The 20,840-nt window shown below is 39.2% G+C and overlaps 2 protein-coding genes across 3 annotated transcripts; both read right to left on the bottom strand.

Moving 5' to 3' along the window:
* Window positions 1–1,790: 1,790 nt before the first annotated feature.
* On the bottom strand, window positions 1,791–16,048 carry cept1b (choline/ethanolamine phosphotransferase 1b). 2 transcript variants are annotated; one of them, XM_028576129.1, is made up of 10 exons: window positions 15,733–16,048; window positions 14,165–14,456; window positions 12,705–12,879; window positions 11,621–11,768; window positions 10,776–10,917; window positions 8,618–8,702; window positions 8,135–8,266; window positions 5,839–5,997; window positions 5,317–5,442; window positions 1,791–3,784 (listed from the first exon to the last, which is right to left on the bottom strand). In XM_028576129.1, exons 2-10 carry the CDS (start codon window positions 14,353–14,355, stop codon window positions 3,662–3,664), a joined length of 1,281 nt encoding a protein of 426 aa, XP_028431930.1. In that variant the 5' UTR covers window positions 14,356–14,456; window positions 15,733–16,048; the 3' UTR covers window positions 1,791–3,661. The 2 variants fall into 2 exon arrangements, with proteins under 2 accessions (XP_028431930.1, XP_028431932.1); XM_028576131.1 differs by having other exon boundaries at window positions 14,165–14,427.
* A 2,184-nt stretch (window positions 16,049–18,232) lies between these two features.
* pth4 (parathyroid hormone 4) lies at window positions 18,233–20,673 on the bottom strand. Its single transcript, XM_028574816.1, has 3 exons — window positions 20,582–20,673; window positions 19,960–20,048; window positions 18,233–18,503 (listed from the first exon to the last, which is right to left on the bottom strand). The coding sequence occupies exons 1-3, from the start codon at window positions 20,588–20,590 to the stop codon at window positions 18,233–18,235; spliced, it is 369 nt and encodes a 122-aa protein (XP_028430617.1). The 5' UTR covers window positions 20,591–20,673.
* Window positions 20,674–20,840: the final 167 nt, after the last annotated feature.

Raw genomic sequence — 20,840 nt, 5'->3', positions numbered from 1 at the left:
AACTTTGTAAAATATACAATTATAATATACATATACAGGGTCTTTAACATCTTGATGTGGGACTGCCTGGCTTGTCAGGCTAGCAGGAATGAGGATGTGACTCCATCAGTTTAACAGTTTCCATTAAAACACAAGTAGAAACCTGCTTCCTGGTGTGTATGAAATTTATTTGCATTGGTAGATGGAGAGATTGTCAGGTGATCTTGTTTACCGTATTCCTCTAAGAACACACTGTTCTGCACACTGGTGATATACGTATACCTGAGCTTGGTAGTCTGGCCAACACAAGACACACTTCTACACAAGCTTTCAAGAGTAGACACATACACACAGTGACAACAGCTCTGAACAAAACAATAGAAACCAAACTTGTTTAAGGCAAACTTATTACTAACAATGAGAGTCGACCTGACATCAGTAACTATATGCACGTGAGCTATCGATGCTGTTATTGCACTGAGCTATGAAAAGTTGATCACAATCTCCAGCCATTGTACACACACTGTAAAGCAGTATGCGTTAGTAGGCCTATACTCAATCCTATACAAAGCCTATGACTATTTTGGTCATGGGTTTCATACAATTTCTGTTCTTTAGTTTATGTACTTTAGCAGGAGTGGGCCTATACAAATCATCAGTTTATCTTCCATTTCTCCTGAAAGACCCTACTGAGCTGATCAGACACGACTGTACCGAGACATCCACTGTAGCAAATAAAGGATTAAAACGTCTAAATGTGACTTTCAAGCAAAGACTGTTTGTAGTCAACGGTGTTCTATAATGTATAATGTACCTGGTCGTTTGCATGTCATCTGTCAAATTAAAACACTTTGAGAAAAATTGACGTTGAGTTTTGTTCCTTATAGGGTCAGTTCACACAAATCTGAAGATCTACACAGCAAAGATTTCTGCCGTCAAGCCAACACAACGTACAACAAACAAGTAGGAGAATGACACAGTGGTGCTCAGTGTTGGAAAATTACATTTGAAAAACTCAACTGCAGTGAGTTTTCAGTGACAATTGATGATTTCTTAAAACTGCGATTTTATTCTTTAAATATTGCAACTTTCTCATATATAAATATTTCTCATATTTTCCCAAATTAACAACTTTATATTTATTGATGTATTATAACTATTCTAGAAGTATTGACACTTTTTTTTGTTTAACTTCATAATATGACTTTTTATCAAAATAACAGCTAGTCATGTCTTTTTAAAACAAACGTAGGAATTTATTCTCCAAATATTGCGGCTTTTTTAATTACTTTATTCTGATAATTGAACTTTATTTTCTCCAAAGATGTCAAAACATGTATTATTTTATTCCCTATTGGCAGGGAGTCTTTTCAGAAGCAATCATGACTTATCAATTACAACTTTACTTCGATAATATTTTGACTTTGTTTTTTTTTTTAAATCACAACTGTGGAGTTTAACTTAACATATTATCTTTAATGGCTAAAACTAATGTATTTTCCCCCAATTAACAATTTACTTTTTTTCCATTACATTTTTCTCGAAATACCGAAACCATATTCTTCTAATCACTATTCTCAACAGTTTTTTCTCGTAAAGCCCAACTTTATATGAATTACAACTTTTCTTTACTCAGAACTACAACTTTATTTTAATGATGTACAACTTGTTTTCTAAGAATGTTGCATCTTTATTGTATAAATCTCAATACTCTTTATTATTCTATCTTAAGATACCACAAGGCTTTCAAGGATAAATGTTTCTGTGATTTGGGTGAAGTGACCCTTTAACACTTTTTTGTGTGTGTTTTTCCCCCCCCAACAGCGTTGGAACCCGAACTTCAGTTCAGACACTGACAAAGTTCTGAAGCTGCTGTAATTAATGACGCTCAACACTTGGCATTGTTGATCTTCTTAAACATTTTAAACAAATTAGCGGCTTAGTAAAGCGTCTTCAAACGGAGCTGTTCGACAAAAAACAAACAAAAACAGGCACAATATGCAAAAGCAAGAAACTATAATCTCGGTCAAGGACAAACATGTTCTCAACATGAATACATCAGCACAGGTTCTGTTCAGAAGCAGCGACATTAAACACCCACTCAGTATCAGATGATGTTGCTAGATGTGGAGGCGGAGTGAGCAGCAGCCACTTGAAATAAAACAGGTTTTTAAGTAACTGTCAGGGACAAAAAAAAAAAAAAAAAGAAAAGAAAAAAGTATCAAAGTCTCGCCAGTCACCACCTTAAAAACTGTGACGTCATCGTGTGACCTCATTTAGGCCACCGTTCGTTTCACTTCCACCATGTACAGTATGTCGTTTTGGGGGAAACACAATGTCGACCAGACGACGTTAGTAATGGACACATTTAAAAAACGCTGGTTCACTTAAGTAGCGGCATCCAACGGCAACACAGGAAGGAGCGTGATGTACTTAAAGAAGCGTGGTGGTGGCAGGGAGTCATTCATTTTAAGAGGAGAAGTCTGGTGATGTTCGGTACTTTTCTTTTGCTCAACAGTTCCAAACCAAAACCAACAATATGGTTTTGGTCTTTTCATGGGAGTAGTTGACAATGAGATAAATAAAGCATAACACCAGGTGGAGTGTAACAGACAATGTGAAGTGACACCTCTCTTTTTTTTTTTCTATCAAAATGTGTGAAAATCTGAGGATGGGAGTTCCTTCTCGACCTCAAAGACCTTCTTACTAGCTTTCAGACCTTTCATCCACATCTGCATAGCTCTGAATGCTAGCAAGTGGACCTTTGAGTTTAGATATTTTTGTTTACATGTGTGAACAAAAATCTGATTGTGGCTGTGTTTCTCGGTTGTGCATATATAAAAGTGACTAAAAGTGTAGAGGAAGCCTAACTCCATTAAGCATTAACCAAACCATCACGATGAATAGATTAGCAAATAACATTGCACGGGACAATAAATACACACAAAATCCCTACCTAGAGATTAATATCCCATGTGTTGTTTTAACCAAGTGGTTTCAGTTGACAGACTAAACAAAACAACATTGGCAGTGAATATTTTGCAGGTTTGTTCAATGACAACATTCTGAAGTCGGCATTAAGTTTCCTCCAAAAATCACATTTTTGCTGATCAGTTGCACAGTTTTGTGTAACGGGCAGGAGATAAAGTGGTTTTAAAAATCATATACATGACAGTTTATAAAAACGTGTCAAAGCAAGATTTTTGAACTTAAACGAAAAACGCACAGACCGTGTAACAGTTTGGTATTTACAATAACAAAAAGGTAAAATTATGCAAATGTTTAAAAAAAATTATAATTATGAAAGCAAATAGTTTGATTCATTTCCTATACATTTTCTTTGCACACAAACAGTTAAAAGACATTTAAGTTGCTCTCCTTGAACATAGCGAGTAGCACCTGTACTCTCCTGAAATATTTGCTCATGAGTTTGTTGGAAGGAGAATGCTTATTACTGGTGCAGAAAATGAAAACAGGTAAAAATTCAAATTCTGCACTGGTAAAAAAGAAACGAAGACATTAATACTCCAGTAACTTAATATATATTATTTGTCCTCACATTCAGTTGGCAGAAGCACATACTTTTACACCAGGTCATCCCCCTGCGTTGTGGAAGACAGAGGGAAGAAAAGATGAGTGCGACTAACGGGAAAAGGGACAGTCAGTAATGGCCAGCGTGTCCTCAGTGAGGCGCTGAACTGAGCACTGAACAAGGCTTGATTTTGAAAACAAAAATGTGAAGATGGCAGGCAATCTGGTTGCAAACACTGACACAGTAACGCACCAAGTCAAAGAAGGAAATGATCTGCAGGAGAGAAAGAAACACCGTCAAACAGGAGCTCTACACCACTGACAGGATAAGAAAACTCAGTCATCTATCATTTCATCATTTTGGACGTAGCTCAAATTTTCACCATTTTATAGTTCTGACTTACTATCTCATAGTTTCAACTTATAAAAATCACAATTTCAATTTAGTATTTCATACTTTTCACTTTGTGTTTTTCGTTTTCTTTTTTTTTTTACCTTCATAGTGTTTAAAATCACAATCGAGGCGGTGACGTTTCCTGGTTACAGTAACGTTAACGGGACTGGCGCGCCGCGATACGGACTGACGAGTCTGATCTCCGGTTAAAAGACTGTCCACTGCAGATTGACATCAGGTTGCTTTCCTCCAAAAGTTGATTCAGACTTAAGTTATTGCCGCAGGCATAAACGGAAAGACCTGAGTTTTTACTGGACCGTCTGACGAGTGACGATCTTTACCTTTAATTCATTTCATTTAAACAGGGACAATGCACAAGTTAACATTAACCTTGTTTAAGAACAAGGTGAGCTATTTTCCACCCGTAGTCCCTGGGCAGATCAGTAAAACAAATATTCAACGCAAGTGAAATACCAAACATCAGAATATACAATTTTTCAACCACAGTCACACCTAATTTACAATAAATAAAAAAAAATATATATATCTCTCTCTCTCTCTCTCTCTCTCTCCCTCTCTCCCTCTCTCTCCCTCTCTCTCCCTCTCTCTCCCTCTCTCTCCCTAAAACCAGTCCCCCCCACCCATCAATGCAGTGTTTGTGAGTGAATGCAGCCAGCCGGTGCCTCACTAGAGCATTAGCATTAGGAATGGCTATACTACGTTTACCTTTATCATATTGCCTGACAACGACACTAGGCTGCTACAGTATGACCATACAGGCCTCTACAAACAGAGTCAGACTGCTCTCTGGTAACTCAACTATTCTCCGTACCTGGCTAAGACAAAACTCCACAGTAAATTTCAGCCTACATGCACGTTTACATTTTTTTTTTTAAATTCTAATCCCAAAATTAAAAATCGAATCTCTACCTATGGAACGAATATTCAGATCCAGCCCTATGTAATTCGGTGTCATATCTCAGATCTTTAACTTAATACTTCATAATTTTGATACATCCTATATTTGATTTACTATCTCATAGTTTCAATTAAAAAACAACCAAAATCATAGTTTTTACTTTATGTCCTAATTATGATTCAGTAATATTGACTTATAGTAGTAGTATGTCCTCTTATATTTGTATATCGGTCTCATAATTGTTACTTGGTATCTCGTAACTTTGACATACTATCCAAGAGTTGCAACTTATAAAATCATACTCTTGTAATAATAATAATAATAATAATAATAATAATAATAATAATAATAATAATAATAATAATATTATTATTATTATTATTAATATAATAATAATAATAATAATAATAATAGCCTTTGCTGCCTACATACACACAAATACATACTATTCCTGAGCACATTTATCCAAAGCTAGCATCATGTGTGTACTTACCAATGCAATCCACAGTACCAGGTATTCGTCGATAAAACTATTGAAATACTGATCCAGGAACAGTAGTCCTGGTCCCAGGAAGGCTAAATCGTGGAGATGCATCTCACTTTTTGTCATATGTGCAACCTGTGGACAGATGGAAAAACACACACACAGTCAGCATCACACACACACACACACACACAACGGTTTTCTTTTATTGGCACTACTAAATCTCTGCAAAACACTAAATTCTAAAGTGGAAATTACAAATTTTAAAAGCAATTTGAAGAGAATAATATATAACACTATTTTATTATCCGAGTCTTAGCACCCAGTAGAACAATTTGGCCATGAACTCTTTTGACATGGTTATGAACATCGGTCCTTTTCCAGAATAAAGTAGTAGCTGTAAACCATATTATATAATTCAGTCAGTATGAGATGATATATTGCCAAGTTATCAACATTTTTAGTTTATTCTTTCTGTGACCACAGCATTGTGTTTGACCCCTTGTACAGTAAAACGTGGGTTAGACTTACAACTAATTTATTGGTGATTTTGGCCGAGACAAAGCCAAACGCCAGGATATAAAGACATGGATGTTTCTCGAAGAGCTGGACAGCCGACTTCTTGTATATCATCATCGCCAATATTATTACTGAACCAATATGTAAAACTGGAGAGAGGACACTGGTTCCCTGAGGACAGAGGCAAAAAAATAAAATAAAAAACAAAGATGGTTAAAGTCAGTAGAAACAGACAATATGTAACACCAATCTACTTATTCTGCTCAGAAACTTTGAGCTGCTAGTATTTGTACCAGATGTATTCTAAGAAAGAAAAAAAAAAAAAAGTATTAACTCAAGCATATTATGTTTCTACAGTTAGGAATTTGGTTGCCTGGGAGCAGGTCACATGGACCCATTGAATAACATTCAAAAGTACCACAATATTTATCAATGACTGCTACATAGCCATCCACTCTTATTTTCTAAATATCAGAACCATAGAGGGGTGTATACAGACAGTAGTGGGCAATTTCAATTTTAGTTTGGCTAACTAACAGAATTACTGTTAATTAAATAGTAAACCCCTAAAGCACCTTTTTTAGCTGAAAACCAATGTAAAAGGGCATTTGGTAAGGGTGTGACGAGATCTCGTTTTACGAGATCTCGCGAGATTAAAACGTGACGAGATTTCTCGTCGAGGTGAAAAGTTGTCTCGTGAGGCGATGTTATGTCAGCGTGATGGAGCGTGAAATTACTATTGAAGATCCCCCTGCCACTTTTAAATCATTTGTGTGGCAACATTTTGGTTTTCCTGCGGAAATAATAAACGGCGAAAGAGTGACAGACAAGACGAACGCAATATGTAAACATTGTAAGAAAAAAATGCTGTATACCGCGGCTAACACGAGCACTATGCAAAAACACTTACAGCACCACCACAGCTCTCTACTAACTACTGCACCCGCGACGAAAACATTAAAAAGGCCAAACAACTCTAAAAGCCTTTGCATCTCTGCCACCGTTAAGTGCAAGAGCCACGGCAATAACGAGGGACATAGGCGTTTTCATTGCAGCTCATATGAGGCCATTTTCTGTGGAGGAAAATGTTGGATTTCGGCGACTCCTCCACACACTGGAAACGAGGTACGTCATCCCATCCCGCGCGCATTTAACTCGCACTGTAGTCCCAAACCTCTACAAAGAAGCCAAGGTCAGTTGAATAAAAAAACTATTTTCCATTCATATATTTCATCATTGAGGATTTCTTCAAATTTTTTTTAAAAATCTCGTCTCGTCTCGTTCTCGTGAACCCAATCTCGTGATGTGTCTCGTCTCGTGGAGTAAGTGTCTCGTCACACCCCTAGTATTTGGTAGTGTTTTTGATGGAGTCTGGACATTTTAGTGCAAAACAAAACTCTGTTTGCTGTAGCAAGCCAACATGGAGAAATATTGGCTGGTAGCAGTGATGACGCTAACTGGGACTACACAAAGTTAACTCTACAAGAAATTAAAAGACAATTCCAGTGCAAAATGAACCTAGGGGTTAACAACATGTGTGTACCGAGTCGATCGTTCTCTGGGACACGTTTTCATGCAATTTCAATGCGTTTCTAGCTTGAAACAAGCTACCGCAAACCGGTGGTTAGCTGCTAATGCTAACTTTCGGGGCAGAGGGTAAATCCCTATTTTATACCACTAACAAGGCTCAAAATAGCACCACACTTCAACGGCAGCATAATGAGGGTCCCTACATGTAAACCGAAGCATTGACAACTCTGTAAGTGTACAGACAGTTTATTAAAAAGATAGATTATAAAAGACAGTAGCGTTCATTTTTACATGCGGGCGCCATCTTGGAAAACAGTCATGACCAGTCGAACCACGATAACTGTGCGTCCCAAACTATCAACAGGCGTCATGGTATAAAAGCACAACCTGACAAACTTTTGCTATACTCATCAAAACAGACAAACACACAGTAACCGTGTGAGGTGTCTCAAAATGGTTTCTTCCTCCCCAGTTTATATGTTAAACTAGATGTTGATACCAAACTATGCACTCTGAGCTAACGGAGTTTTTTTTTTCCTTCTTGGGTTATGGAATAGGTAATGGCACAAAAACAAATCTGTGCTTCTGGTTTGTTTTCTACCACCTGCATAGAATAGAATGCCTTTTATTGTCACTATACAAGCATTTCTGTATTGATTTATCTGTGATAAAACAATATCCACCCTCTGACTGACATGTCAGGCTCTTGGAGAACATCCATCGACCGGTTCTTTGACCACCAACCTATCAGGAGAAGTGCAGACGTTTCCAGACTTACTGCTATTGTGGATCCGTTTTTGCCCACACCTCCTGTAAAAATAACTCTGAAGTAATTGGTGCAGGAGAAGATGGCTCCTAAAAAAGTGCAGATGGCAGGAATCATTTTCATCTGGATGTTTAGGATCGGAATCTAGGAATCAAGACATCAAAAACACTGAAATTAAGGAATGATAATACAACTCCGACTCAAAGACGCAAAGTTTACATCAAAAGATGTGTTGATATCAAATGTAATTTCCAAGCTATTTTTGTAGTTTGTGAGCACATTCACCTTTACATGTACATCCACAATGAAAGCATTATGAGTAATGTTAGAGAGTGGTAAAAGCGTTCAGAGTGAAATTTTTTTGTATTTCTGATAATAATTGCAGTGAAACAGTCAAAATGACAATGTTACAGCAACAAAACACACATTATATAATTATGGCATCATCAGTCTCACTAATCTCAATCTGAAGCAAGTAGAACCGATCTCAATTACCATTGACTGCCACAAAGCAGATCCTCCCACGGCGGCCAGCAAATACATGATTATTATGAAGAGTTGCACCTCAGTCACATCAATGCTGAGTGGGAGGAGAAAGCAGAGAGTTGAAAGTGAGGATTAGTGACGGCTAGCAGAACACAGTCATCCTGCAGCCTTCTTTCACAACACACTGCCGGACGTGGAGCTGATGGGACGCTGTTGTGTTCCTCTGCACCACACAGGTTAACTTTGGAACAGTGATTCCCAACCAGGGGTACTTGTACCCCAGGGGGTAGTTGTGCTGTTGACGGGGGTATGTGGAAAGATCGTAAAGCAACTAATTTGAAAAATAAAAATGAAATTATGATTTGAATAAAAGAATATACAGTGGTGCTCATACCTTTATGAATCCATGCTAAAGTTGACTAAAAAGTACAATAAAAAAAAAAAAATCATCTTTTGGAAATTGATCTTAATGCCTTAATAAAAAAAAAATAGGAAAAATCGTTTGGTACTTTCCATAAAATCATCTCTCAATGCAAATCAAACCACCTATTAGGCTAACTGAAATAAAACCATACCAATCTCCAGGTATGGTGAAGGGTATGTGATGATATGGGGCTATTTTAATTCCAAAGGCCAAGGGAACTTTATCAGGATGCATAGTATCCTGGATCCATGAAATAACTGGCCTTTAAAAATAAAAATCTGCCTGCCTCTATGGGAATTTAACATAGGGGTGTACTAAGTTATGCCCCTTGTATTTTAAAGGAAGAACATTTATTAATTTACAATACATTATTCATTCACAAAGAAAATTTGTTTCCTTAAAAGGTTGGATTTTTCCTAATTTTTTTAATTAAGGCATTAAGATCAATTTCCAAAAGTCAACTTTAGCATTGGTTCATAAACTTATGAGAACCACTGTATCAGCTGTAACACCTGAATACTCAAACTAGTTAGAAAGTTTAAACAGGTAGCTAAAAGTAATATATAAATTGTAGAACTAAATAGCTAAAAGTAATGGATAAATGGTTAAAATAGTTAGCTTAAAGTAACGATTTAACGGCTGAAATGGTTAGCTAAAAGTACTGACTAAACCACTGAAATTATTCGCTAAAAGTAATGGTTAAACGGTGGAAATCACAGCAGTGCGATTACTGACCAAACCAAGCTAAATGTTGACAGTTCAACAATCGTGAAATTCATTACATTTGGAACATAGATTAGGACTTTATCAAGGGGTACTTTAGTTCATCGCAGCGCTGAGGGGGTTGTTCCCTGAAATCTGTAATGTTTCATTGGCTCTTTTCTTTCCTCTGTTCCGTCAATGACGGCTTGTATATATTTCAGTCATCCAGAGGAGACTCCAGAAAGTCACATTTACATTTCTGTTTGTGTACAGATTAAACAAAAGGAGATGCAACCTGTTAATCAGTGAACTTTAGAGGTGTTGGTAGGCGAAGTTTGGAACTTTGGACAGAGCCACGCTGGCCGTTTCTCCCGCTCTAGACTAGTTTTAAGATAAAGTGATACTTTAATCTATAAAACAAATTCCGAAAGAAAAAGGGTAATCGTTTGCTCAGTCTGACCAACAGTCCAGATGTAACATAGTATGCGTTACATTTCGACAGTGTCTTTTATTATGGAGCTAGAATAGCAATAGTATATTTTTGCATTGAAAATAAAATTTGGCACTGTAAAAGAAAAATATAACAAATGATTTTGTGGGGATATTTTTTTTGCATTCTTATGCGTTTTTAAATGACAATCAATTCAACGAACGGTCTTGAGATACTGCAGTTAGCTTTTGATGTAAAATGTGATGTACTGTAAAGGCATAACAAGCTGTAGCTTCAGAAACCTTTATGTTGTATGAATATGTTGTATTGTTTTTAAGTTATAGTTTCTTGCCTTATTATCTCCACTATTGATTACAGACCAAACTAAATTTCAAGATAACATTAAATACTGATGTATTTAATATGTACTAAAAAAAGGCTTTTGTGGAATCCGCGAACTCAGGTATTGGTGTCAATATTGAAAAATAACACTTAGACCTGCTAAGGACTGAAGTGTAACTACTGAAATTAGCAAACTTAATAGACAAATGGCTGGAAATAAAGACAGTAAAACCATTAAACAAAAAAAACTAGCAGCTCTGTTGACTCACATGCCAAAGCGCAGCGTTCCTGACACGTATGTTTGCCAGTGGGCACAGTAGAACATGAACATCCCAGCGAAGCAGCAGAAGAACATCCAGTCCGGGTTGGTGCCCATCTGCACCGCTATACTGGTTCCCAACACCACAAACACTGCAGAGACAAACGCATGAACACCAGTGGCGTTAAAATAAAAGGGCTTCAGTTATGGCCAAAATTCGGCAGTATTTGAAACTCAATATTTAAAACTGTCTGACATTCTGGGACACGAGGTAGAACCTGACACAGTGTTGGCTGTATTTGGAGTACTGGGAGAGGACAGTCCTTTTAGAGGACCCACTTTCACAGTGGCAAGGTTCATAACCTTTTTAGCGTGCAGATGTGTTCTATTGAAATGGAAACAGGCACAGCCTGCCACGTTCCCTATGTTGCTCAAAGACGTTATACAGCACCTATAGTAAAACTGGAAAAACTACATACCAGTACCAGTGAGACGTTTCATGAGACTTGGTAACCTTTCATAACCGATGATTATGTAGTAGAGGCTAGGCAATACATATGCTCTTAACTCTTTGCTACTACCTAATGTGAGATGTCAAAATAATTATGTGAAGCAGCTTTGTACTTTGATTAATATCCAAACAGTTTATTTATTTTAGGACCTATTGTTTTTTTTTGTGTCTGTTTATCTAAATGTAAAACATTTTTTGTAATAATTGTATACAATATGGATGCAGTATTTACTGTTTCTTTGTTATCTGAAATACCAATAAACGGATATTGAAAAAAAAAAAAAAAAATAGGCTTCAGATTCACTCAGACATGGTGGAACGAAGTCAAACAGGAGAAAACAGACCAGTGGAGAGGGAGTCACAGCCGTGGTCAAACAGCTCGCCCAGCGGAGAGCTGCTATTGGTGCGTCTGGCCTGCTTCCCGTCAATGGCGTCCAACGATTGGTAGATAAACAGGCCCACAGCGCACAGCAGGTACGCCCAGAGAGGAGCCTGAAATTAAACATTCATATAGAGCAGGGGTCACTCCATCTCGAAGCCCGAAAAACAAAACAAGCTGAAGCAGATCTCGTCCGATCGGGTGACTTTAGCTATACAAATCAATACATGAAATCACAATGCATACAGTGTGTGTAATACCCTATGTCAAAATCACGGGTAGGGTTAGGAACAGTTTACCTTTTTTCGGTACCCTCTGTAATAACAAAAGTTATTCAGTTGTAAAATAATTCCAAACCTATTTCTTAGAACATTTTGTTATTTATTTAGGAGATTTTACACACCACACAAAATAAAAGACCTCCCTCTCCCCTCCCAAACCCATCCTTACACACTATAAAATTATAAATTTCTCACACTTGCACTTAACTTTTATTCTTGTATTTTATTCTTTTTTAGTTTTTACTTTCTATATATCTCTTTTTAACTGCTTTTATGTAAAGCACTTTGAATTGCCTTGTTGCTGAAATGTGGTATAGAAATAGAGTTATCTTGCGTGTGCGTGTGCGTGTGTGTGTGTGTGTGTTGAGCCCCGCTCTCTGTCAACACATGCATTAAGGACAGAGAAGCTCGCCCTTACACGCTTTCAGGTTCTCAAATTTGGGAGCTTATGATAATAATACAGTCAATAAACAACAACACTTTGATACATGCAGACGGTGGAAGCAGACACACCTTCACGAACATCTTTCTCCTTTGCAGTTAAAAACAAATTCCCTGTTAACCTAATGTTTAAAACATTCACATAAAATTACAGCAGATCTTTCCTGGAAATCCTTTAACAGGACACATTTGCCTTGACAGTAGCTTAATAGAGATCCAAAAACAGACACTGGAGTTAATTGGTGAATGAAAACAAATTCAAGCGTGTTTAATATGTTTTAACGTAAAGAGCGTCCAGTAGAACGGTGTTCCAGAGGGATGACTAACCTGTTCAGTGGCAGTTGGGCAGTAGTAGATGAGCACGAGGGTGGTGAAGACGTTGGTGGCCAGGCCGATGATGGTGATGAGGTTGGGAGCAATCCAGGAAGGGACCCGTCCCACCAACCATTCCCAGTAACGCTGCATCAGAGGCTCCAACAGGGAGCGTCCTGCACTGCTGTACCTGCAGGGACCGACAACAGCCATGTGAGGAGGCCTGTACCACGAATCAAGATCAACATGCCCTGGATTTATTCAGTTACCCGGCTTCACCTAACCTAACAACCGCGGTCCTACATAAGCTGTGTCACGACGGTGGTTAACAACTCGTTCAATCAACCCAGGGTTCCCCAATCAGCGACGCGCGTGTTCACATAAAAGGGGCGGTGTTTGCACAGCACGACCAATCGCAAACATCTACCAGAGCCGCATATTTTACATAGGAGAGCAAACTATAATTCTACATAAATATGAAGAACACAGACACGGTTTTACAGGCAAAACGCAGGAAGGAAAGCTGGCAAAAAAGCCAACGCTGTTATGCGTAAATCACAACGCTTATCAATATCACTTCTCCATCGGTCAGGACCAAGATCTGACCATAATTACACTTGTGCTTTCCATAAACTGTCGTTGCTTTAGCCTATGATTTCAGTTGTTGTTCAGTCCCTGGCAGTGGTAAGCGATCATGCGAGAAAATATAAAAACATAATTCAAACCGATGTGCGCATTGGCAACAGATGGCTTAACAAGCCGACAAATAGCCTATATGCAATTCCCTCAGCTGAAAATCTATATCTTTCATAAAAATACCCATCAGGGAATGTTAACGGGGTTGTCGGGCTCTAAATGTTTTAACTTTTCTGAGCGTCTGTCTGTCTCTCTCTCTCTCTCTCTCTCTCTCTCTCTCTCTCTCTCTCTCTCTCTCTCTCTCTCTCTCTCTCTCTCTCTCTCTCTCTCTCTCTCTCTCTCTCTCTCTCTCTCTCTCTCTCTCTCTCTCTCTCTCTCTCTTTCATCAGCTACAATGAAAGGGGTCACCAAAAATTTTAACTTTGCAAAAGAACTAAAAGTTAATCTTGGTGGTTGCCTGATAAATGTGCTCTCAGCCTGCCGAACTCTGTACATTTACACTCAACCAAAGACACTTTTGTTAATGAAAAATAGCGCTCAGTATAATCTGCGTTTGAAAGAAATCAGAGAAGTGGGTTTGTCGTTTTGCTGTTGCACTTCACATCAATTTCAAAATTCAGACAGGTAGCAGGTAGCTCTGCAGATAGAAATATCCAAATCTCCTGCTGTGACATTCAGCACAACAAATATTTGAATTGTAATAGTGGAGTAATGGCAATAGTTCCATACATATCATTGCTTAACCACAAACCTAGATAAACTCACTTAACATAAGATTAAATACCCCATGAGGTTTTATTTCAGTTTTTCTCAGTTATCAGAGCGGGACTGCGTGTTACCTGTGCTCCTCCAGTCTCTTGAGCTGGTGTCGGGACAGGGGGGGTGAGGGCAACTCGATCAGCCTGCGCAGCACTCCGGGGGCCAGCCAGCAGGCCGCCTCCATGCCCATGCCCTGCCCAGGGTCCTTGTCCCGGCCAAGGCCTCGGCGAGATCGCAGGCCCCCCGCTTGCTGCTGCCCCGTGGCGCTCATGGAGCCCTTCTGCCTGCTGGTCTGGTCCCCAATGGCTTTGGCTCCACCTCTGCCACTGTCCTGCCGTTGGATCTAAAGATCCACAGTGGGGCTGGATAAGGCTGGACAATACCCAGGAACAAGAAACCAATATCACAATACTGTCCTGTGACAATACTGTATGAATACAGATTCACAAAACCGGGGAAGCAACTGATGATTGTTTTTATTATCGATCAAGCTGACAATTTTCTCAGTTCATTTGTTCTTTAACCATAGATCCAGCTAATTTAAACAGCTCACACTACTGTATTGTGTGAACTTCTGTATTGTGTGAACTTCATTTAACATTTTATGTAAAACATGTTCCTTCCTGAGACTATTTTGCAGACAGAGCCACTGTCGCTGTGTCTGGTGCTTGGCACCACCCAAGACGATTGTGATTGGTTTAAAGAAATGCAAACAACACAGAGCGTTTTTTCTCCTATCCTTGAATGTATGTGTGGTGTAGACCTTACTCCACAGTTCTGTGGAGATGGCTCTGACAATTAAATACTAATAAAGTCTTATCTTTATCCATAATAATACATCATAATTTATTTCTTGATTGTTTTCTGTGCTATTAATCTGATTCTGCAAAGTAACGAAAGTTTTCAAATAAATGTAGTGGAGTAAAAAGTACAATATTTGCCTCTGAAACGTAGCTAGCGGAATAGAAGTATAAAGCAGCAAAAAAAAAAAAAAAAATGGAAATGCTCAAGTAAACTATTAGTGGTGGAAAGTAACTATGTACATTTACTCAAGTACTGTAACATTTTGAGTAACTGTCAGTCACCACCAAAATGATAAGAAACTGCCCTTAACTGCCACGTGTTATTGTTAGAACTACTGATTAATTTTGATTAGATCAGGAGTGTACACAACTACCACATGGCACATCAATACCAAAGACACCATTATCTGCAGAATTGAGCAAAGACAGTATGAAAGATCAACTTAATGGACCGTCTCTGTGTTACTAAACTATTTCTTGTGACTGTCAGCAAAACATGAGCTACTGACGATAGCAAAACAACCTGCTTCTTCAGCGATCTGCGAATGCTGCATGGCACACTCGCTATTAGCATAGGAAGGTTAGCATTTGCTGGACTGGTAGCTACGGAAGACTTGTGTCAGTTTGGTAATTTAAAGTCACTCGCTTGCTATTGGCTTGTTATCATTCCTCTATACTTAGCTACATTGCTGAAAATACCATCACCCAATTAAGATATTAATTAAATCTGAGTGTACTATTGACACCTCCCGGATTACTGCGGCTAGTTTAAGCTAGCTTGACTAGTTAGCTACATGTATATGAGTTAGCTACCCCAAAGACAGCTGGCGAGCTTCTGAACTGACCTGGCCGGTTAAAGGACGCGAGCCGTGGGCAGTCCGAGGTGCGGTGAGGGCGCTTCAAGTCGGCAGACAAGACTCCTCTGTGGATGGTTAGCTTTAAAGTTTCTCTCTATGACATAGACACCACCGAAGGGACGTTTGCAGGTGGAGGTGGATCACCACGACCGGTGTCAGTCACTGTGGTTGTCAAAGCAAGCTATATCACGTTAGCCACATAGACAGTATAGTTAGCCATCACGTAAATCTCGCGTAGCTTCCTCTTCTTCTTCTTCGTTGGGTTTTAACGGCAGCTTGCGTCCTTAATGTTGCACTACTGCCACCTTCTGGAGTTAGTAAACTCCTACAGTGTCCAGTATGTCAGATTTTCTTCATCAGTCCTGTTCTTATTAAGCTGACCAGGCATCTTCTGCCTTGTCCACTTTGACCACAATCCAGTATGTATTTACTACTGCACCTGTTAGCCCTAATCGTTTCATGTTCTCTGACACATATTTTCTGCAACAAGCACATGCTCTGTTCATGTTGGGAGGTACCAGAAACTGAAGTCTACAGTGAAAGTTATTCGACTGGGGGTTTTAGCACACGGTGAGCTAAACAAAAATGTTGCACACAGACCACATCCGTGCATCCACAAAGTTTAATAAACATTTTCACAAGATTAAATTACGGGCATTCGAATAATATGTTTAAACGTGCACAATGTGAACCAATCACACACTTGATGGTAGCTATTCATGAATGGTACAGCGAGAGGTATCTGTCTGTAAATTCCGACTATGTAGGCCTACCGCTCTAAACACTGAAAGAACGAAGTGAACATGATTCAGTCACTATTTAATCATGCATTGCCAGACTTTACTCCCTGGCGCTGCAGAGTCACTATTAAATAAAAGTAGTCAGTAGATTATTTCAAGGAACAAAAGTAGCCTACAGACTGCTACACTGGAAATAAGCTTACACTACACATAAGTGTGTCTGTTTCTATTGGCTGACTCTATACATTTGCAGGTAAAAGTTGACAAAACTTGAACTGGAAACACATGTTTCAACTTTTTAACTGACGAGATGGCACAAATATAAGTATGATAGTAGAAGCAACGCTGGGTGACATATCAATTCGAGCAAATCAGATTTTACTTTTTTATATTCTGGCTATCTCGAAGCAAATGTAACGATCTTTAAGAGGGACAGACTGATAAAAAGGGTTTCTGTTTCTGGACGAGGCATCATCTCTGCTTCAATAGGTGTTCAGATTTGACTTTTCTTTCACTCTGTCCCTGTCATGCTAGCCAGGTAGCTAACACTAGCCAGCCAGCTCTCTGCAGATATCAGGCTGATGTCAAGAAACGCAAACAGCAGATAAATCAGTAAGTCTCTGCTCAAACGGAAGCATCTGGTACTGACAGTCTGTGCGAGGCGACGTGTAATTGCAAGTGGTGCAGATCTTTTATTTTTAGATTAGATTCCACTTTATTGTCATTGCACAGAGTAGGCTACAGGTCTGAGACAACAGTAAATGCAGGGCCCGTCCAGGATTTGACCCAGGACCTCTCACACTCTAGGCAAAAATCATTCCACTAGACCAGGGATCTTCAACATTTTCTAAGCCAAGGACCCCTTAACTGAAACTGAGAACAAGCAGGGACCCCCTACTACATAAATTGTATACAATTTATTATAAAAGTTATAATTATAAAAGAATAGATTTACATGATGTAATTTTCAAAAAACACCATATTTTTGTTCTACTGCACATTGCTGCAGCTACTCTTCTCCCCCTGTGTGTTCTCACACTTCTGTTCCATCTTTGTTGGGAGTCGCACATGCGCAGTAGCTAGGTAAGGACTACTAGCCAGTCAGAAGCAGAGTATGAGAGCGTGCCACGCTAGCAGCTAGGCGAGCATTATAACATGTGTTACAAAGTGACGCACGTTCGTCACAGAAGTAAAGGCTGGACTACAATATGCTGTTTGGAGCAGTTTGTGAACAGTGTTTCCTGTTGGAGATGGTAAGTCCCTTCGGGGTGGACTTTGGGCTTTTTCACTTTGTAAACCTATTACATGCACAAAAAAAGATATTTAACACAATAAAGGAAAGGGGAAAAGCCAAAAAGCATAAAATGAGCACTTTAAGACATTTTTACTTTTTTTGAAAACTTAAAAAATGAACAATGATTTGGAGGCTCCACTGCATTGACTCTGAGGACCCCGTAGGGGTCCCGGACCCCCTGTTGAAGACCAACAAGCCACATACTCTAGCTCTGTTTTGCTCTTGCTGTTTATTATAGGAAAAACATTTATTAAATTGTGAATCGCCCCCATGCTTGAAAACATTTAAATGTTTTGGTTGTATTATCCAGCCCTCGATGTAAGCGTAATGTCGTACATAAACTGTACACATCTTCAGCTGAATGAGTGTCTTGGCACTAAGGACAAACAATGGACACAGATCATTTATTTTATAAGTGTGAACAGTAGCTTGATGTTTCTGCATTAAAGTGATGTTACGCCTCTCTGTCTGGCTGTTGAGTCAGGTAGGGATTAAAGAAGTCTCTCATGAGGCTCTCCACCCGGTTGGGCTGGGGGATCCCAGCAGCAGGGACCAGCTTTGGATTCAGAGCCAGGTTCAGGACCTTTGTGGGGTTGAAAGCAGCAGAGCGAGTCTGGGCAGTGTGGAGACCCTCGATGGCGCTGGACAGCCAGATGAGTCTCTTGAGGCTCTGGATGTTTTGGCCGCGGTCGTGCATCAGCTGGTGTTCGGTCACAGCTCGCCGACTGCAGGGAGAGGACAGGTCAGACATCACATCCCATTAGACATTTGATCCAAAACAGAGGCAAATTCAAAATACATGTAGCCTCATAGGCGTAATTTACAGGGGGGGGGGATGATGCTAATGCTAAATATAAGCTGATAGTTGTTGTCGGTCTACCCTCTTGTTGCACATGCGCATGACATACGTCGCGACCAAACGTTTGCGATTGGATCCAATAGTTTTAAACTTCAACAAAGTTAACACTACAAGGAAGTTAACACTTGTCAATGGAGAGTGGCCAAGGGGGTAAGCTTTGCTTCATAACGCTTTGCTCCTATGGCGCCATTTTGATGCTACAAAGCGATCACCTCCCATTGACTGCCATTCATTTTGACGTCACTTTGACAGCGTTACCCAACTTTTGTATTCATAGAAATAGCAACATTTCAAAGTGGCTTATTTGGTGCATATTTTTCCATGTAGCTCTCATGTAGTCATCTCATCTCATGTAGTCTCGGCCCTCCTTCGCTACCAGATGGGTCTGACCCATGAGTTTAGTTGTGGGTAGGGTTGGACATCGAGAACCGATTCCTACTTGGAGTTGTTGTATTGTCATTGCTGTAAAAAAAACAATGGTAATCTGTATATTTTTGCTGAGCGCAAACCAGTGCAGAAGGTATTGATAAATTGTTGGGGGAGGGTCATGTCTTTTTTCCAAATTGTTTTGGAGGGTCATAGAAAAATTATTACTGGCGAGGGGAGGGTCATGTATATTTTGACTAAAGGTCCCAAAACTCCTCCGGTGGCCCCTGAAATAAATAATGAACAGTCCCTTAAAGTACATTTTAAATGAACTACTTATTACTTTTACTATATTATTATTAATTTCACTTCTACATGAGTAATATTTCATCAAAGTATTTGTACTTTTACTTGAGTACAATATTTTAGTACTTGTTCCACCTCTGGAAATCAGACCTCGATCTCGTTTCTTTGCAGCCCTCAACCAAAATCTTTAGAAAAAAAAACTCAGTGTCCATACAAAGCGGATTTAAAAAAAAATGTTGTTTCTCCATTCTCCAATTTCACTCCGGTACTGCTCATACCTAGCCTTGAAACCAGACGAATCTGCAAGTTGTATTTGCTCTGTCACGCCTCCCTCAAATTCAGACCGATTTCTAGCCGGCCAGAACTTGGACGGGCCAATCGCAACCGTTTATCTCACACGGGGCGGGTATATAACAGTGACTGACAGAAGAGCGTTATGCTTACCGGACGTAGTTACCGAACATATTGGCAACGCGCCAGGCTCACGGCAACGCGCCAGGCTCACAAAATTCAGCCTGTGTGCTGATGCACACCAAACATTTTCCTACTTCTACATTTATAAAATAACTCCACTTTTTGTGTCAAAGCAATTGAAATTCATTCACAACTTTGCACAATGTTAAACTGTGTAAATTAGACGGGAGTCTCACCTCTCGTTCTGTTGACACTGGCCGGTTGTAAAGATGGCGAGAAGCATGACAGCGAGCCACTGTACAGGCCTCTGGGACATCTGCATCTTCTGAAAAAAAAAAAACTCTTCATGTAAAAGAAGAAAGTAAAGAAATATCTACTTGCAAATCCCCCATTGAATTGAATATTGAATATAAATATAAACTCCCCCCAGGTAACTAAAATCTCCGGACCAGACAGTCCATCTAGCCTTCAGTTAATAAACAGAATCCACAAACTAAAATAGAAACTTCTCTGATATTCTATTCATCAATTTTCCTTTCCTTAAAAAGATTTCATCTTAATCTGACAAACAACAAATATTCTGAAAAGTTCTATCAGATTTGACATATATATATATATATCCATTACTTACTATATCACACAGACTTACGTATAAAGTCATTCTTAATAAACTTTGACAGGAAAATGTGTTGCCTAAAAGAATCACAAAGCAGTTTGTTCCACACAGACGGACAAGTTGAGCATACATTTACACAAGTAACCTTTAACAGAATGGAAGAAAAAACGGATTACAGAATCCGTGAATATATCACAAAAATCACGCTTTGAGCCTCAATAAGTGATGATCCCTCTACTTACATTGCGCATGTTGGTGACAGCAGCTCCTCTAATGATCAGACACTAAACTGAGTTCAGGTTCGACCTCCAGACCTCTTTATAAAGCCCCCTGACACACACACACACACACACACACACAACCTCCCACAGGCTCAGGAGTCATAACATTCAAATTCAATTCAAAGTGGGGCTTTTGATTTGCTCATGAAACAAACGTCAGCACCGTCATCTCTCTGACATGTCATTTTTGTGTCTGCGGAGTGAAAAACATCAAACATTT

Source organism: Perca flavescens, chromosome 4 (assembly GCF_004354835.1).
Source record: "Perca flavescens isolate YP-PL-M2 chromosome 4, PFLA_1.0, whole genome shotgun sequence".
NCBI lineage: Eukaryota > Metazoa > Chordata > Actinopteri > Perciformes > Percidae > Perca > Perca flavescens.
Note: the sequence above shows the minus strand (reverse complement) of the source record. Positions and strands in the feature narration are given on the sequence as shown.

Bases quoted from the DNA above. Each gene is read 5' to 3' on its own strand.
- cept1b (XM_028576129.1), bottom strand. From the start codon at position 14,355: ATGAGCGCCACGGGGCAGCAGCAAGCGGGGGGCCTGCGATCTCGCCGA. The intron at 10,918-11,620 runs GTCTGTTTTCTC...TTGTCTCTGCAG, and splicing joins CTGTGACTCCCTCTCCACTG to TGTTTGTGGTGTTGGGAACC. The intron at 5,998-8,134 runs GTAAGTCTGGAA...CTCTGTCCTCAG, and splicing joins AAAACGGATCCACAATAGCA to GGAACCAGTGTCCTCTCTCC.
- pth4 (XM_028574816.1), bottom strand. The intron at 18,504-19,959 runs GTGAGACTCCCG...CTCTCCCTGCAG, and splicing joins CAGTGTCAACAGAACGAGAG to TCGGCGAGCTGTGACCGAAC.